This window comes from Leucoraja erinacea, chromosome 29 (assembly GCF_028641065.1).
Source record: "Leucoraja erinacea ecotype New England chromosome 29, Leri_hhj_1, whole genome shotgun sequence".
Lineage (NCBI taxonomy): Eukaryota > Metazoa > Chordata > Chondrichthyes > Rajiformes > Rajidae > Leucoraja > Leucoraja erinaceus.
In genome coordinates, this window is record NC_073405.1 from 21,271,574 (window position 1) to 21,283,654 (window position 12,081).

General features: G+C 39.8%; 1 protein-coding gene across 3 annotated transcripts in view; it reads left to right on the plus strand.

Annotated features, from left to right (window-relative positions):
- Positions 1 to 12,081, plus strand: part of stk11 (serine/threonine kinase 11) — an 86,206-nt gene that overhangs the window by 17,026 nt on the left and 57,099 nt on the right. For all 3 annotated transcript variants that reach the window (XM_055658875.1, XM_055658877.1, XM_055658876.1), the window contains exon 2: positions 9,638 to 9,721. In XM_055658875.1, coding sequence (XP_055514850.1) covers positions 9,638 to 9,721 — 84 coding nt within the window. The remainder of the gene's footprint in view (positions 1 to 9,637; positions 9,722 to 12,081) is intronic.

Genomic DNA, 12,081 nt, shown 5'->3' on the forward strand with positions numbered 1-12,081 from the left:
GAGATGCTGGCATTGTCTTTAGCCAAGATATAACACTGGCATCTGCCTGATAAAGTTGAAGGGAAGTAGAGGGTAGTGATCAACTATGGTCATATTGAAAGGCTGGGGAAGATTGACGAGCCTCGTAGTTTATTTGCACTTTTTTGTGTTAATCGTCTGGTCCCAGCACATCTTTGTAGTGGTTTGGTTTGGAGATACTGCTTGGAAACAGGCCATTTTGCCCACCCATTCACACTAGTTCTATGTTATCCCACTTTCACATTCCATTCACTACACTCTAATGGCAATTTAGAGGCCAATTAGCCTGCAAACCTGCACGTCTTTGGGTGTGGGAGGAAACTGGAGCCTGGAGGAAACCCACATAACAGGAAGAACGTGCAAACTCCACACAGGCAGCACCTGAGGTTAGGATCGAACCAGGTCTTGACTCTGTGACAGCAGCTCTAACAGTTTTTGTCACTGTGTTGTGCAGTGTGGCTATGTTCCTTCGGATAGTATCCTAGGGCCATTCATCTTTAGTTGCTTTGTCAATGACTTTTCATCCATCGGTATGATGTTTGCACAGTGTTCAATAGTATTTGCAACCACTTGGAAAATAAAGCAATCTATGACTGCAAGTAGCAAGACCTAGAGAACATTCAAGAATGGGTTGATATTTGGCTCTTGTGATACACAAGTACTACACATCAACCATCTCCGACAAAGAATATGATCACCTTCCTCTCTCATTTAATGGTGTTCCTATAACTAAGAACTCTGCATCGATGATTAATAGATCTCCAATGACCAGAAACTGAGTTGGACAAGCCACAAATCATGTTATTTCAAGGATAGATGCTGAGAGCAAGATTGCGATTTAAATATGTGTGGAAATTCAAAGCTTGCTGGTACTTGTAGGAAGATTTGCCAGAAGTTGCATGCACAACTCCTGGCACTTCCTCTCAAAATCTTGTTCTGTGTGGGTATATTTCATTTTCTGTGTTCAACCACTTGCTGAAACCACTTTGTTATGAATATAGGGAGAATGTTTCCTCTTATGGGACAAATAATCTGTAGGTCACCAATTTAAAAATTATAGGTTTATTCATATAAGACAAATGAAGCAAAACTGTTTTACTCAATGAAGGTTATGAATTTTTGGACTTCTTCCTAAATGGGTGGTGGAAGCAGTCTTTGCGTATTTTGATGTCCGATCAAGGCACATCCATGATAGAGGCAAAGGGTTACCACAGATCGACAGGAACGCAGAGTTGATGTTCCAATACAGTCACCCGTGATTATATTAAGCACAGGCTTGAGAGGCCCAGTCTCTGACGTGCATCTAATTTTTATGTGTTTTGCTTTATTATGGTACACTTTATCAGTAAAAGTTACAATAAAATCCATTATTGGTGTTCAGAAATTATTTCTTGCCTGTGTATTTTCAAAGTTGGATTAAAGCCATCCGTTGGCTATCAACAACCATGTGTTTCGGAATGTTGGTTTGGCGCTTGTGCTGTTGAAGTTTTAAGCATAGTTCCAAGTGTTTTATTACTGTAGACAAATGAACTTATTGTTTTGCTTCAAGCAGTAAAGAAAATTGTCATGACCAAATAGGTAGAGTTGCAGTAGAAACCCAATGAATATGCATATTGAGATAATATTATCAAACCACAGACAAAATATTAACCAAGAAACTTGCGGCTGCTTTTTTCTTCTCATTTTCTGTCCTTAACCACTCCTCCTATTGGGAAGATTTGAATTCCTAATGCCAAGATAAATGCTCACTGCAAACAATAGTTTTAGATACTGGACCTAGAACAAAGTTCAGTTATGTAAAAACTGACATTTATGTAGTAGGGTATAGTTTTTTGAAAGACTCTATGCATTTCTTTAGCTCTCCATGTTAAGTTTTACAGACTGGTTTTTAGTTTAAATTTTGCTTAATCTTTATTTCATCTTTATTCTTTGCTTCCATTTTATAATTTTTGGCAGCTTTATTCGCCTTCAAGTATCTAATAATAAAACACATGCAGCATTCACCAATTCACTGGTGGTAATAATGGAAATACCAAGTATAAAATACAGTATTAAAGAATGACCCTTGCATTATTTACCTGGAGGGTGGTGTGTGACCTTTTCTACACCTACAATAAAACTTGAATAAAGAATTGTGAAGTCATTAATGTTTTTCGCTTTCTTTGCAACTGCTTATTTATATACACTGCTACCTTTTTGCAGTTTGTAAACTTTTCCAGCCATTATTACGTAAATTTACTGAAGCAAACTAACAGTTGTATAAAACTGAATCAATGTCTGATGTCTACATTGATTTTGTGCTAATAGAATGATTTTCTACTTTGAATGTGATAGAGAGTGAACATTGGTCCAATACACATTTTTTAACATTATAAAACATAATGTCTTTCAGCTAGCATTTCATATAGACTGTATATTGCAATGTAATGATGCTTGTCACAACATGCAGATGATCATTTGCAGGGATATCCATTTCGCTTATCACTTGACCTTGGCTTCTCAAAAATGGGCTGGGGCCATAAGAGGATCTCTCCATTAACGGAAGGTTGAGTTTGGCTTGATACAGAAGAAAACAGGACACTTGCAATAGGCTAGAAGTGTGCTGCTTGAAACAGCATGGAAACGGCTCATTTGGCCACAGAGTCTGCGCTGACGAACAATCACTTGTACACTGGTTACATATGTCCCAGTATTGCATCCTGCACACTATATCACTTAACCTACAAATTTGCACATCTTTGGAATATGGGAGGAAATCTGAGCACCTGGAGAAAACCCATGCGGTCACAGGGAGAATGTACAAACTCCAAACAGGCAGCATCTATAGTCAGTATTGAATCCAGGTCTCTGGCGCTGTAAGAAAGCAACTCTACCCACTGTGCTGTCCTCATGTGGCCTAAAAATTGAATAAATCGAGAGCTTCTGCTTAATGTTGCAAGTGCATTTTAGTATGTTTTAAAAAAAGCTATTGGGAATCCCTACAAGCTATTTCAACTCAATTTCCAGTTGTTGGTGATGGTTGAGTTACAATATTAAGGTTATACTTTATAGGAGGACCCTGCTTTAGGCTGTTGGAGTTCATGGAAATTTACTCTTTATAGAATTCGCAAAACAAAATATCAACCGTGTATTTTTACAACTTCTTGATGCATTCAGAAGTTGGGAAGCTATTGGAGAGGATTTTTCAGGATAGAATTTACTTGCACTTGGAAGGGAATGGATTAATTCGGGAGAGTCAGCATGGCTTTGTCTGTGGCAGATTATGTATTACGAATTTGAGTTCTTTCAAGAGGTGACAACGGTGATCAATGAGGTTAGGGCAGTGGATATTGTTTACATGGACTTTAGCAAGGCATTTAATAAAGTCCCTCGTGTTGGGCTGATCCAGAAGATTAAGATTCACAGGATCCCTGGTGACTTGCTCAGATGAATTCTGAACTGGCTTACTCGTAGAAGATATAGGATTGTGGAGAAATGAGGATGTACTGTGGGGAGCTATGCTCAAATGCCATTTTTACTGTTTTTGTGATATACACGACTTGGATGTAAATTGAACATAAATGTTAGTGAGTTTTCAAACGGCATCAAAATTGGTGGAATTGCAGACATAGAAACATAGAAAATAGGTGCAGGGGTAGGCCCTTCGAGCCGAATGGCCGAAATGAGGAAGCCTGCAATGGAACTGCAGGATGATCGATCTGATAGACATTAATCCAAACAACTGTGGAGTGTTGCACTTTGGGAGAACATATGTAAGTGGCAGATATATAGTTAATGTATTAAAAGTATTGAGGGATCCTGGGATCCACGTTCATAGCTCCCTGAAAATGTCAAGACGAGTAGACAGAGTGTTAATGAAGGCATATGGTATGTTTGCCTTGTAATAATCTGGAAGTCATGTTGCAGCTTCATAAAACTTTGGTTTACGCCTCAGTTTGAGTATTGTGTGCAGTTCTGGTTGTCCCATTTTGGGAGGGATGTGGAGGCGTTGGAGAGGCTGCAGAAGATGTTTACTAGAATGGTAGGTTGGACAAACTTATTTTGGAACGTTGAAGGCTGAAGGAGACCTGATAGCAGTATATAAAATTATGAGGGGCATTTTATCAATAATGGCATTGATGCTATGATGTCGTTTTGGCATAGAGTAGGTTCTCCCAAGATGGAAATGTCAAGGATTAGAGGACATGGCTAAGAGAGGTGGCGTTTAAAGGAAATATGCAGCACATTTTTTTTAAATATCGAGAGTGGTGTGTGCGTGGATTGCACTGCCAGGTGTGGCGCGATAGAGGACGATGCAATAATGGCGTTTAAAGGGCTTTTGAATAGGCATGTGAATGTGCAGGGAATTGAAGAATATGGATCACGTGCATGCAGAGGAGATTAATTTAACTTGACATCGAGGACCTGTTCCTATGCTGTATTCTATGTTCACTCATGTATTTTGCTGCTATTACTGTACAGCTTCTGGAATAGGATGGGGCCTCATGAAGGCACGCTTGGTCAGCAGTTCCCTGTGAACCTTGCGGCCAGCCTCCAAATAATGCCGAGTTCCTCTGGAGCTGAAGTGTCGCCTTAATACATTATGTTCATCTTCTGCTTTGTATAGCTTGAAGTTGTGACATTCCTTGTTTGCTTACTCCCCATAATATGCCTGACCTTTATACTAAAGTTAGAAGATTTATTACCAGTGGAAAGCTCTTGAGGGCAGAATGTTGGACTGCTGCCCATCCTTCAAGCCTTTTGCAACATTCAAGGGAGCACTCTGATCTTGCAATACAGAAATCTGAGCTTCCACTTTGGCACCTCTGTAGTGTTTATTCATGGTGTGATGGAAGCTGAAGGCTGAAGCTGAAGATTGTTGAATTATCATTGAATGGATGGAGTGGCCCAAAACCTCTGTGCTGCAATGTTTGGGCATGATTGGTCCTGGATCCTATTCATCCTCTTCTAAACAGGCTCATTGGAGCAATTCAGACTTGACATACCTAAAACGCCAGATGTCCAGCAACCCTCTTCATTCCTTCAGCAATTTTGGATAACTATTCTGCAATCACAGTATCATATTCTTTAGTCATTTATCCATTCATCTTCCTCCTCCCAAGTCACGCCACCACCCTACTCAACTCTCCCTGCATTTTTGTTTCCGCCCCGGACTACCCAGTTCTGAAGAAGGGTCTTTATCCGAAACATCACTGTTCCTTCTCTCCAGAAATGCTGTCAGTCCCGCTGAGTTACTCCAGCATTTTGTGTCTACCCAGTTTCTGATGCTGCCCTGATCTGATTTTTTTTTTTGTTGGTGACCTTTTTGTTTTGTATTAGGATGTGGATACTGTCACTTTCCATAGTTTCAGCGCAATTGTCTCCATAATGGGGTCTTCAGTTTCACAAAACTGCTTCCCTCTGGGATAGAGATGATATCTCAAATTTTGATCATGCTGGCGAACTGCCAGAGTGCATTGTTTTTCCGCGAAAGAGAACGGGAAATGTTTTTGAGAGTGTCATGGTATTTGGCTGATGTTGTTGTGGTGCAATTGCTGGCAATATATGCAAGATGAAGGTTTAATGACTGGTGCTTTGGGTGGGTTGTGGAAGATATGAATGTTCAGTAGGATTCCGATTTGTGATTGTTGATAGCTGCAAGTGTATGTAGTAAACGGCACAATTCATGGAATTTGGTATGTATCCATTAGAGTTGGCAACTTTCTCATCTGTTATGCATTCCAGTGACTTAGTTTCAACATAAGCATAATGGGAGGTGGGCTTCACAAAGTCATAAATAAACAAATGGAACCGCTTATTTTAAGGAAAGTTTTTGGATTTAGAATCTTGAGTTGTGTCTTTGGTTTTTGTATTAAATTCTCCAAAATGGGTTTGATTGAACAAAAAAAACAAACCATTGGCAGCGACCACTTCAACTTGGACTGTTTGGTTTGCCTAAATTAGTTGGAAAGGGCAGTAAAGCAATTCAAATAAAATTAGCCAACATCTTTGCAGAAATTTTACTCATCAAGACTCAATACAGTGGCTAATAAGAATAAGAGTAAATATCACCGATTCTGTTTATAATCCCCCTTGAAAAAATATGTAGCGTTTAAAGCCAATGCATTGCAGTACATGGAACGCGATATAATGCATGAAATTGTTAAATGCCATATTTCCCGGCAATGAACGCTTATTTATTTATTTATTTTTTTTACCCAAAAATAAGGCACGAAAATTTACCCGCGTCTTGGAGGCCTAAGATTAGGATGTTAGCCAAGAAAGATAGACTTGGCTATCCATCAGTACAGCAATAACCAAGAACGATGTTGCTGTACTGAGGGATAGCCAAGCCTATCCCTCATTGCTGGCAGCTGATGGGAAACGGCTGTAAAAGGACAGTGCCACTTTGGGGGGGAGGGGGGAGGAGAGCTCCTTTCACAACGTGTGGGGAGTCTGGCCCAGGTCAGCATGGCCTGGGCTGCACAAATTCGCTGGGCCGCCAGGGGAGAGGAGAGGGCAGACTCTCCTCCTCCACCATAGATGAGGCTCGCACCAGGGTCTCTTCCATACCCCGCAACACTGCTCTCTCTCCCCATCCCCCCCATTCGCAACAAGGGCAGAGTCCCCCTAGTCCTCACCTTTCACCCCACCAGCCGTCACATACAAAAAGTAATCCTCTGTCAGTTTTGCCACCTCCAACGTGACCCCACCACTCGCCACATCTTCCCATCTCCCCCCATATCTGCCTTCCGCAAAGACCGCTCCCTCCATAACTCCCTTGTCAATTCTTCCTTCCCTCTCGTACCACCCCCTCCCCGGGCACTTTCCCTTGCAACCGCAAGAGATGCAACACTTGTCCCTTTACCTCCCCCCTCGACTCCGTTCAAGGACCCAAGCAATCGTTCCAGGTGCGACAGAGGTTTACCTGCATCTCCTCCAACCTTATCTATTGCATCCGCTGCTCTAGATGTCAGCAGATCTATATCGGTGAGACCAAGCGCAGGTTGGGCGATCGTTTCGCCGAACACCTCCGCTCGGTCCGCAATAACCAAGCTGACCTCCCGGTGACTCAGCACTTCAACTCCCCCTTCCACTCCGTCTCCGACCTCTCTGTCCTGGGTCTCCTCCATGGCCACAGCGAGCAGCACCGGAAATTGGAGGAACAGCACCTCGTATTATTTGTGCTATATTTAAGAGGGAGTTAGATGTGGCCCTTGTGGCTAAGGGAATCAGGGGGTATGGAGAGAAGGCAGGTACGGGATACTGAGTTGGATGATCAGCCATGATCATATTGAATGGCGGTGCAGGCTCGAAGGGCCGAATGGCCTACTCCTGCACCTAATTTCTATGTTTCTATGTATTCCGTTTGGGGAGTCTGCATCCTGGGGGCATGAACATTTAATTCTCCCAATTTTGTTAGTCCTTGCTGTCTCCTCCCCTTCCTCAGTCCCCCTGCTGTCTCCTCCCATCCCCCAGCCTTCGGGCTCCTCCCCCTTTTTCCTTTCTTGTCCCCGCCCCCCCCCCCCCCCCCCCCCCCCCCGCCCCCCGATCAGTCTGAAGAAGGGTTTCGCCCCGAAACGTTGCCTATTTCCTTTGCTCCATAGATGCTGCTGCACCCGCTGAGTTTCTCCAGCTTTTTTGTGTACCTTCGATTTTCCAGCATCTGCAGTTCCTTCTTAAACATTAAGTAACTGATACCATGTTGTTTTGCATCCATTGTAAACTCCATGACTAGTTTAACATTCTCGTGGAATAAGACATTCTGTTACTGCTCTCTTGTGGTATGGAAAAGGAATTGTTGATATTTTTTTTAACTGGACTTTATATATAGCTTAGTTTAAGCTTAAATGTGCATAATTGGCTTTCAAATGGAATGTAGTTCCAGAAAGGAAACACTAAAACATATTTTGGATTGTTACATTTGTTAAGAAAATGTGGGAAAACGTTTTAAAATCAAAAACATGTCCATTGCGAAGGAAATAGGCATTTAATACATGTTTTATTTAAATTTTAGCCCATCTATTCCCTACTTTTCCCCTGCACTCAATGGATGGTCATTTAAGGCAATAAAAGTTCAAATATTTGGGTACAGAATTTGGAAATTAGGTTATTTTTGCTCTCTTTAAAATGAAATAGTATTTTTTTATTTTTTTTTCTTGAATTACTTCTGAACTTTGCATCATAATTCCCTATCATGGTGAAAATGCGAAAAAAATATTTAACTGTCAAATCAACATCCCAATCTGGATAAAGCCTTTGCTCTCAGACACCTTCCTACTCTGCAATCTTCCTTCACATCCCTAATCTTCCTTATCATTGTCCGGATCCCAAACCTTTCCAGCTGGAATGGTGATTTGTGCTGTTTTCAATTGGCACACTATTTGCTGTTTCCTCTGCAATGACAAAACCAAAAAACATTGACTACTGTGAAGAACATAACTCAGCATTGGTTGTCTATGACATTAATTTTCTGCCTTCATATTCTATTGTGCTCAAATGGAACTCCTAAAGCCACTAATCATCTACTTGCATGCAGTGCAAACATCGGGATGCAATTATTTTTTTTTTTTAAGTTCAGTCCATGGTTTTGCTACTACTACAGTATTTACATCACCTCTTGTCCCATTTGTTTCTTCCTTGGGGCCCTACTGTTTTAGTTTTTTCATTATCCTTTTTAGTTATTTGATTTATTTCTACCTTCTACTGAATCATGGGTGTTGTCATTTGCTATTTCCTCCTGCCTTCCTGTTGCACCCCACTTCCCTGCTTTTTGCTTTTTTAATAGTTTTATCTTTTTGTGGTAACGAAAGGCCAGTTGATTTTGTTACATTTACGATCTACACCGCACTGGCATCATATAAGTTATTATGAATTCCAAATAATGGCCATTTAGAGGAAAAAACCCCATCATTTATGCAAGTCAGTTTTTTTTTTAGCCAATGCTGCCATAAAAAAATCAACTGCTCATTGAGCTTCCTTATGCTGTACGTGGGAACTTCGGTTTGAGTATATTGCAACAGTAGCCACACTTCAAATTGGAGGACTTGAAATGTGATTGCAAAAGCCATTAAATCAGCCTAATTTTTCTGAGCAAAATGTATTGGACCTTAAAGGAGCTTTGGAAAAAAAAGTTTCATTGTCTCAAAACAAAACAAAAACATTGAAACATTGATTTTGTGGCAGCATGTCAGCAACTGCTTAAATAATGTCAGTTTTCTACGTAACTGTGAGCAACATTGACATTTCCACATGAACTTGGAAGTCCCAGAATGTGCTCAAGGGTCTCTGTTTTTAGTCATAGAGCAACACTGCATGGAAAGGGGCCCTTTGGTTCAACTTGCTCACGCTGGCCAAGAACCCCCATCTACCTGCCTTTGGCCCATATCCTTCTAAACTTTTCCTATCCATGTCTACACCTTTCCCACCCATAACATTTGTAAATGTACTTTGATATCCGGTCATCCACACCAGGTAAGTACAAAGTTGGATTGACTTCAAACTGCCTCTACTTGCCACTGACACTAGGTGAATATATTGATACTGCTTTAACATGAAAGGCCAGGAATATATTGATACTGCTTTAATGTGGAAGGCCACGTAAACCTTTCTTTTAAACTTTTTATCTTTTTATTTTCAGGGAAATCCAGTTGCTCAGGAGACTACGACACAAAAATGTAATCCAGTTGGTAGATGTGCTATATAATGATGAAAAACAAAAGATATATCCTTTTTCTACGGCTGAAAGTTTGGCACTAAATTCTTTGATGTACAGTTAAAATCAAAAGTGTTTTATTGCCATATGTCCTGAAACGGAACAATGAAATTCTTACAACAGCAGTACAATTTCTTACAATAGCAGTATAAACATGCAGCAGGTTGTACATTAAATTAAAAGTTACCATATCATCTGAGAGATCGTTGATTCTTCAGAGCAGATTCGATCAAGTAATGGGATCCAATGTATAAAATGATTTTGGAAACCATACAACTATTGCCTCTTATACTTGGAGGTAGAATGATATTTGGCTTAATTAACCAAAAATGTCCACTAATTTCTCGTGTATCAAAATGACAAATATCATGATACCTTCAACAACTAACAAGGGTTTTTTTTTTAAAGGTTTGTTTTGTAAATATGTTCCATTACATTCAATTGATCACTAGATGTTGTTGTTAACATTTCAAAACTTTAAAAAAAAAAAAATCGTTTCATTTCTAAAGATTAATTGAAAAATATACTGAGTATAAATACACATGTGTTTTGATCACTAATTGCACAATTTTGCTTTAAAAAAAAAAAAAAAAAATTTGAAAAGGTTTTTATTTTTAAAAACTGCATTGCTTTCCTAATTTTTGTCTTTCCTCTGCAAAGCAACTCCATTTCTATTCAAATCAGCAGTGTAAAGATCTTGTGTAAGATCAGTAAGCAGATTCCCAGCAGAAATGGTATGGAATTCCTCCCGGATCCTATTTTATCACTGCACTCTCATATTTGGGAATATATAATGGGGAAATGTATAGTGAACAATTCTGTAGATTTGTGCCAGCAATTTGGCACTTTATATGTTGCGCTCCTGATCCCCGAACTTTCTAGATTACTGTAGCCAATTGCCAAGTGCTGTGCAAAACTGCCCACATTTACGGTCAACCTGTGGACGGGCATGAATTGTGTTCTGTAGCAAAAGCAATGATCATCAGATTTTAAATATATTAGAAATCAATGAATGCTGTTTTTCTGGCCTTGTTGAAAAGAACGAACAATCTCAGTTAATGAATGTTATTTTATTGGTGTCTGTTTCATTGGAAACATCACATTTACATTTACATTTCTTTGTGTGACATTCCATATCGTTTTTTGTAACCTGCTGTGATACCTAACATTTAAATTTTTAACATGAGCATTTTTAACTGCAATTATAATAAAGTATACATAGTTCCTTTGTATGTGTCTTAAGATTTTCATTATTGATCGGGTATGGATAGAGTAGATTTTGGCAATGTTTCATTTGGAATCATTACCAGCTGGGAATTCTCATTTAAATGTTTAAAATACACTAAAAAGCCAGTTTTAAATAAAGCTAGTAATATAAAGTTGCAATGGTAGCAAAGATGGCAAGTGTTGGTAGCTTCATTGTAAAATAAGCAGCAATCTCATGTGACTACGCTTGTGGAGAGAAACCCGAGGTTAATATCTCTCACCAGGGTGTCTTTTTGCACTCTTTGCAGATTATGCTTTGAATATATTTGTAGTTTGATTTTAATTTTAACTGTTTGGATATTTTACTCGTGTTGTAAAATCTCTAGAACAATTAGGCATTTTGAAATATAGTGCAGTTAAGTTAATGCAGCATTGTAGAACTGGTGACAATATCTCTGGCCCGAGAAACTCTTATTGTCTAATTCCAGTGTCATTCCCTCAGAACAGCTTTTGAAAATGGCATGTTAGAAATAATTTTATGTTTTTATTTTTCCATTTGTTCTGTACATGTGCCCCAATCTTTATTTTGCATATGGTAGAATAGTTACAAACCTGTCTGGGTTACACAAAAAAGCTGGAGAAACTCAGCGGGTGCATTGTCATATGGAGCGAAGGAAATAGGCAACGTTTCGGGCCGAAACCCTTTCTCAGAACATCGGGGGCGCTTTGGGGACAAAAAGGGAAAAAGGAGGAGTAGCCAGAAGGCTGCTGTCTCCTCCCCTTCCTCAGCCCCCTGCTGTCTCCTCCCATCCCCCAGCCTTCTGGCTACTCCTTTTTTCCCTTCTTGTCCCCACCCATCAGTGCGGCCCAAACGTTGCCTTTATTTTCCATAGATGCTGCATGAGTTTCTCCAGCTTTTTTGTGTAACCTTCGATTCTAGTCTGCAGTTCCCTCTTAAACACTGTTATAATTAGTATTTTTTTGAATCCTAGTGTATTGTTAATTATATTTTTCATCATGATAAACTAAGCAGTACGTCTGTCCCAGTTACCGGAAGACATGGATAATCTACAGAAGATGCTTTGCACAAGTTGAAACCGTTTAGGGAGTAGGATGCAAATGAACCACACATCTTGGAACAACTTTTCTTTTCAATGTTGTCT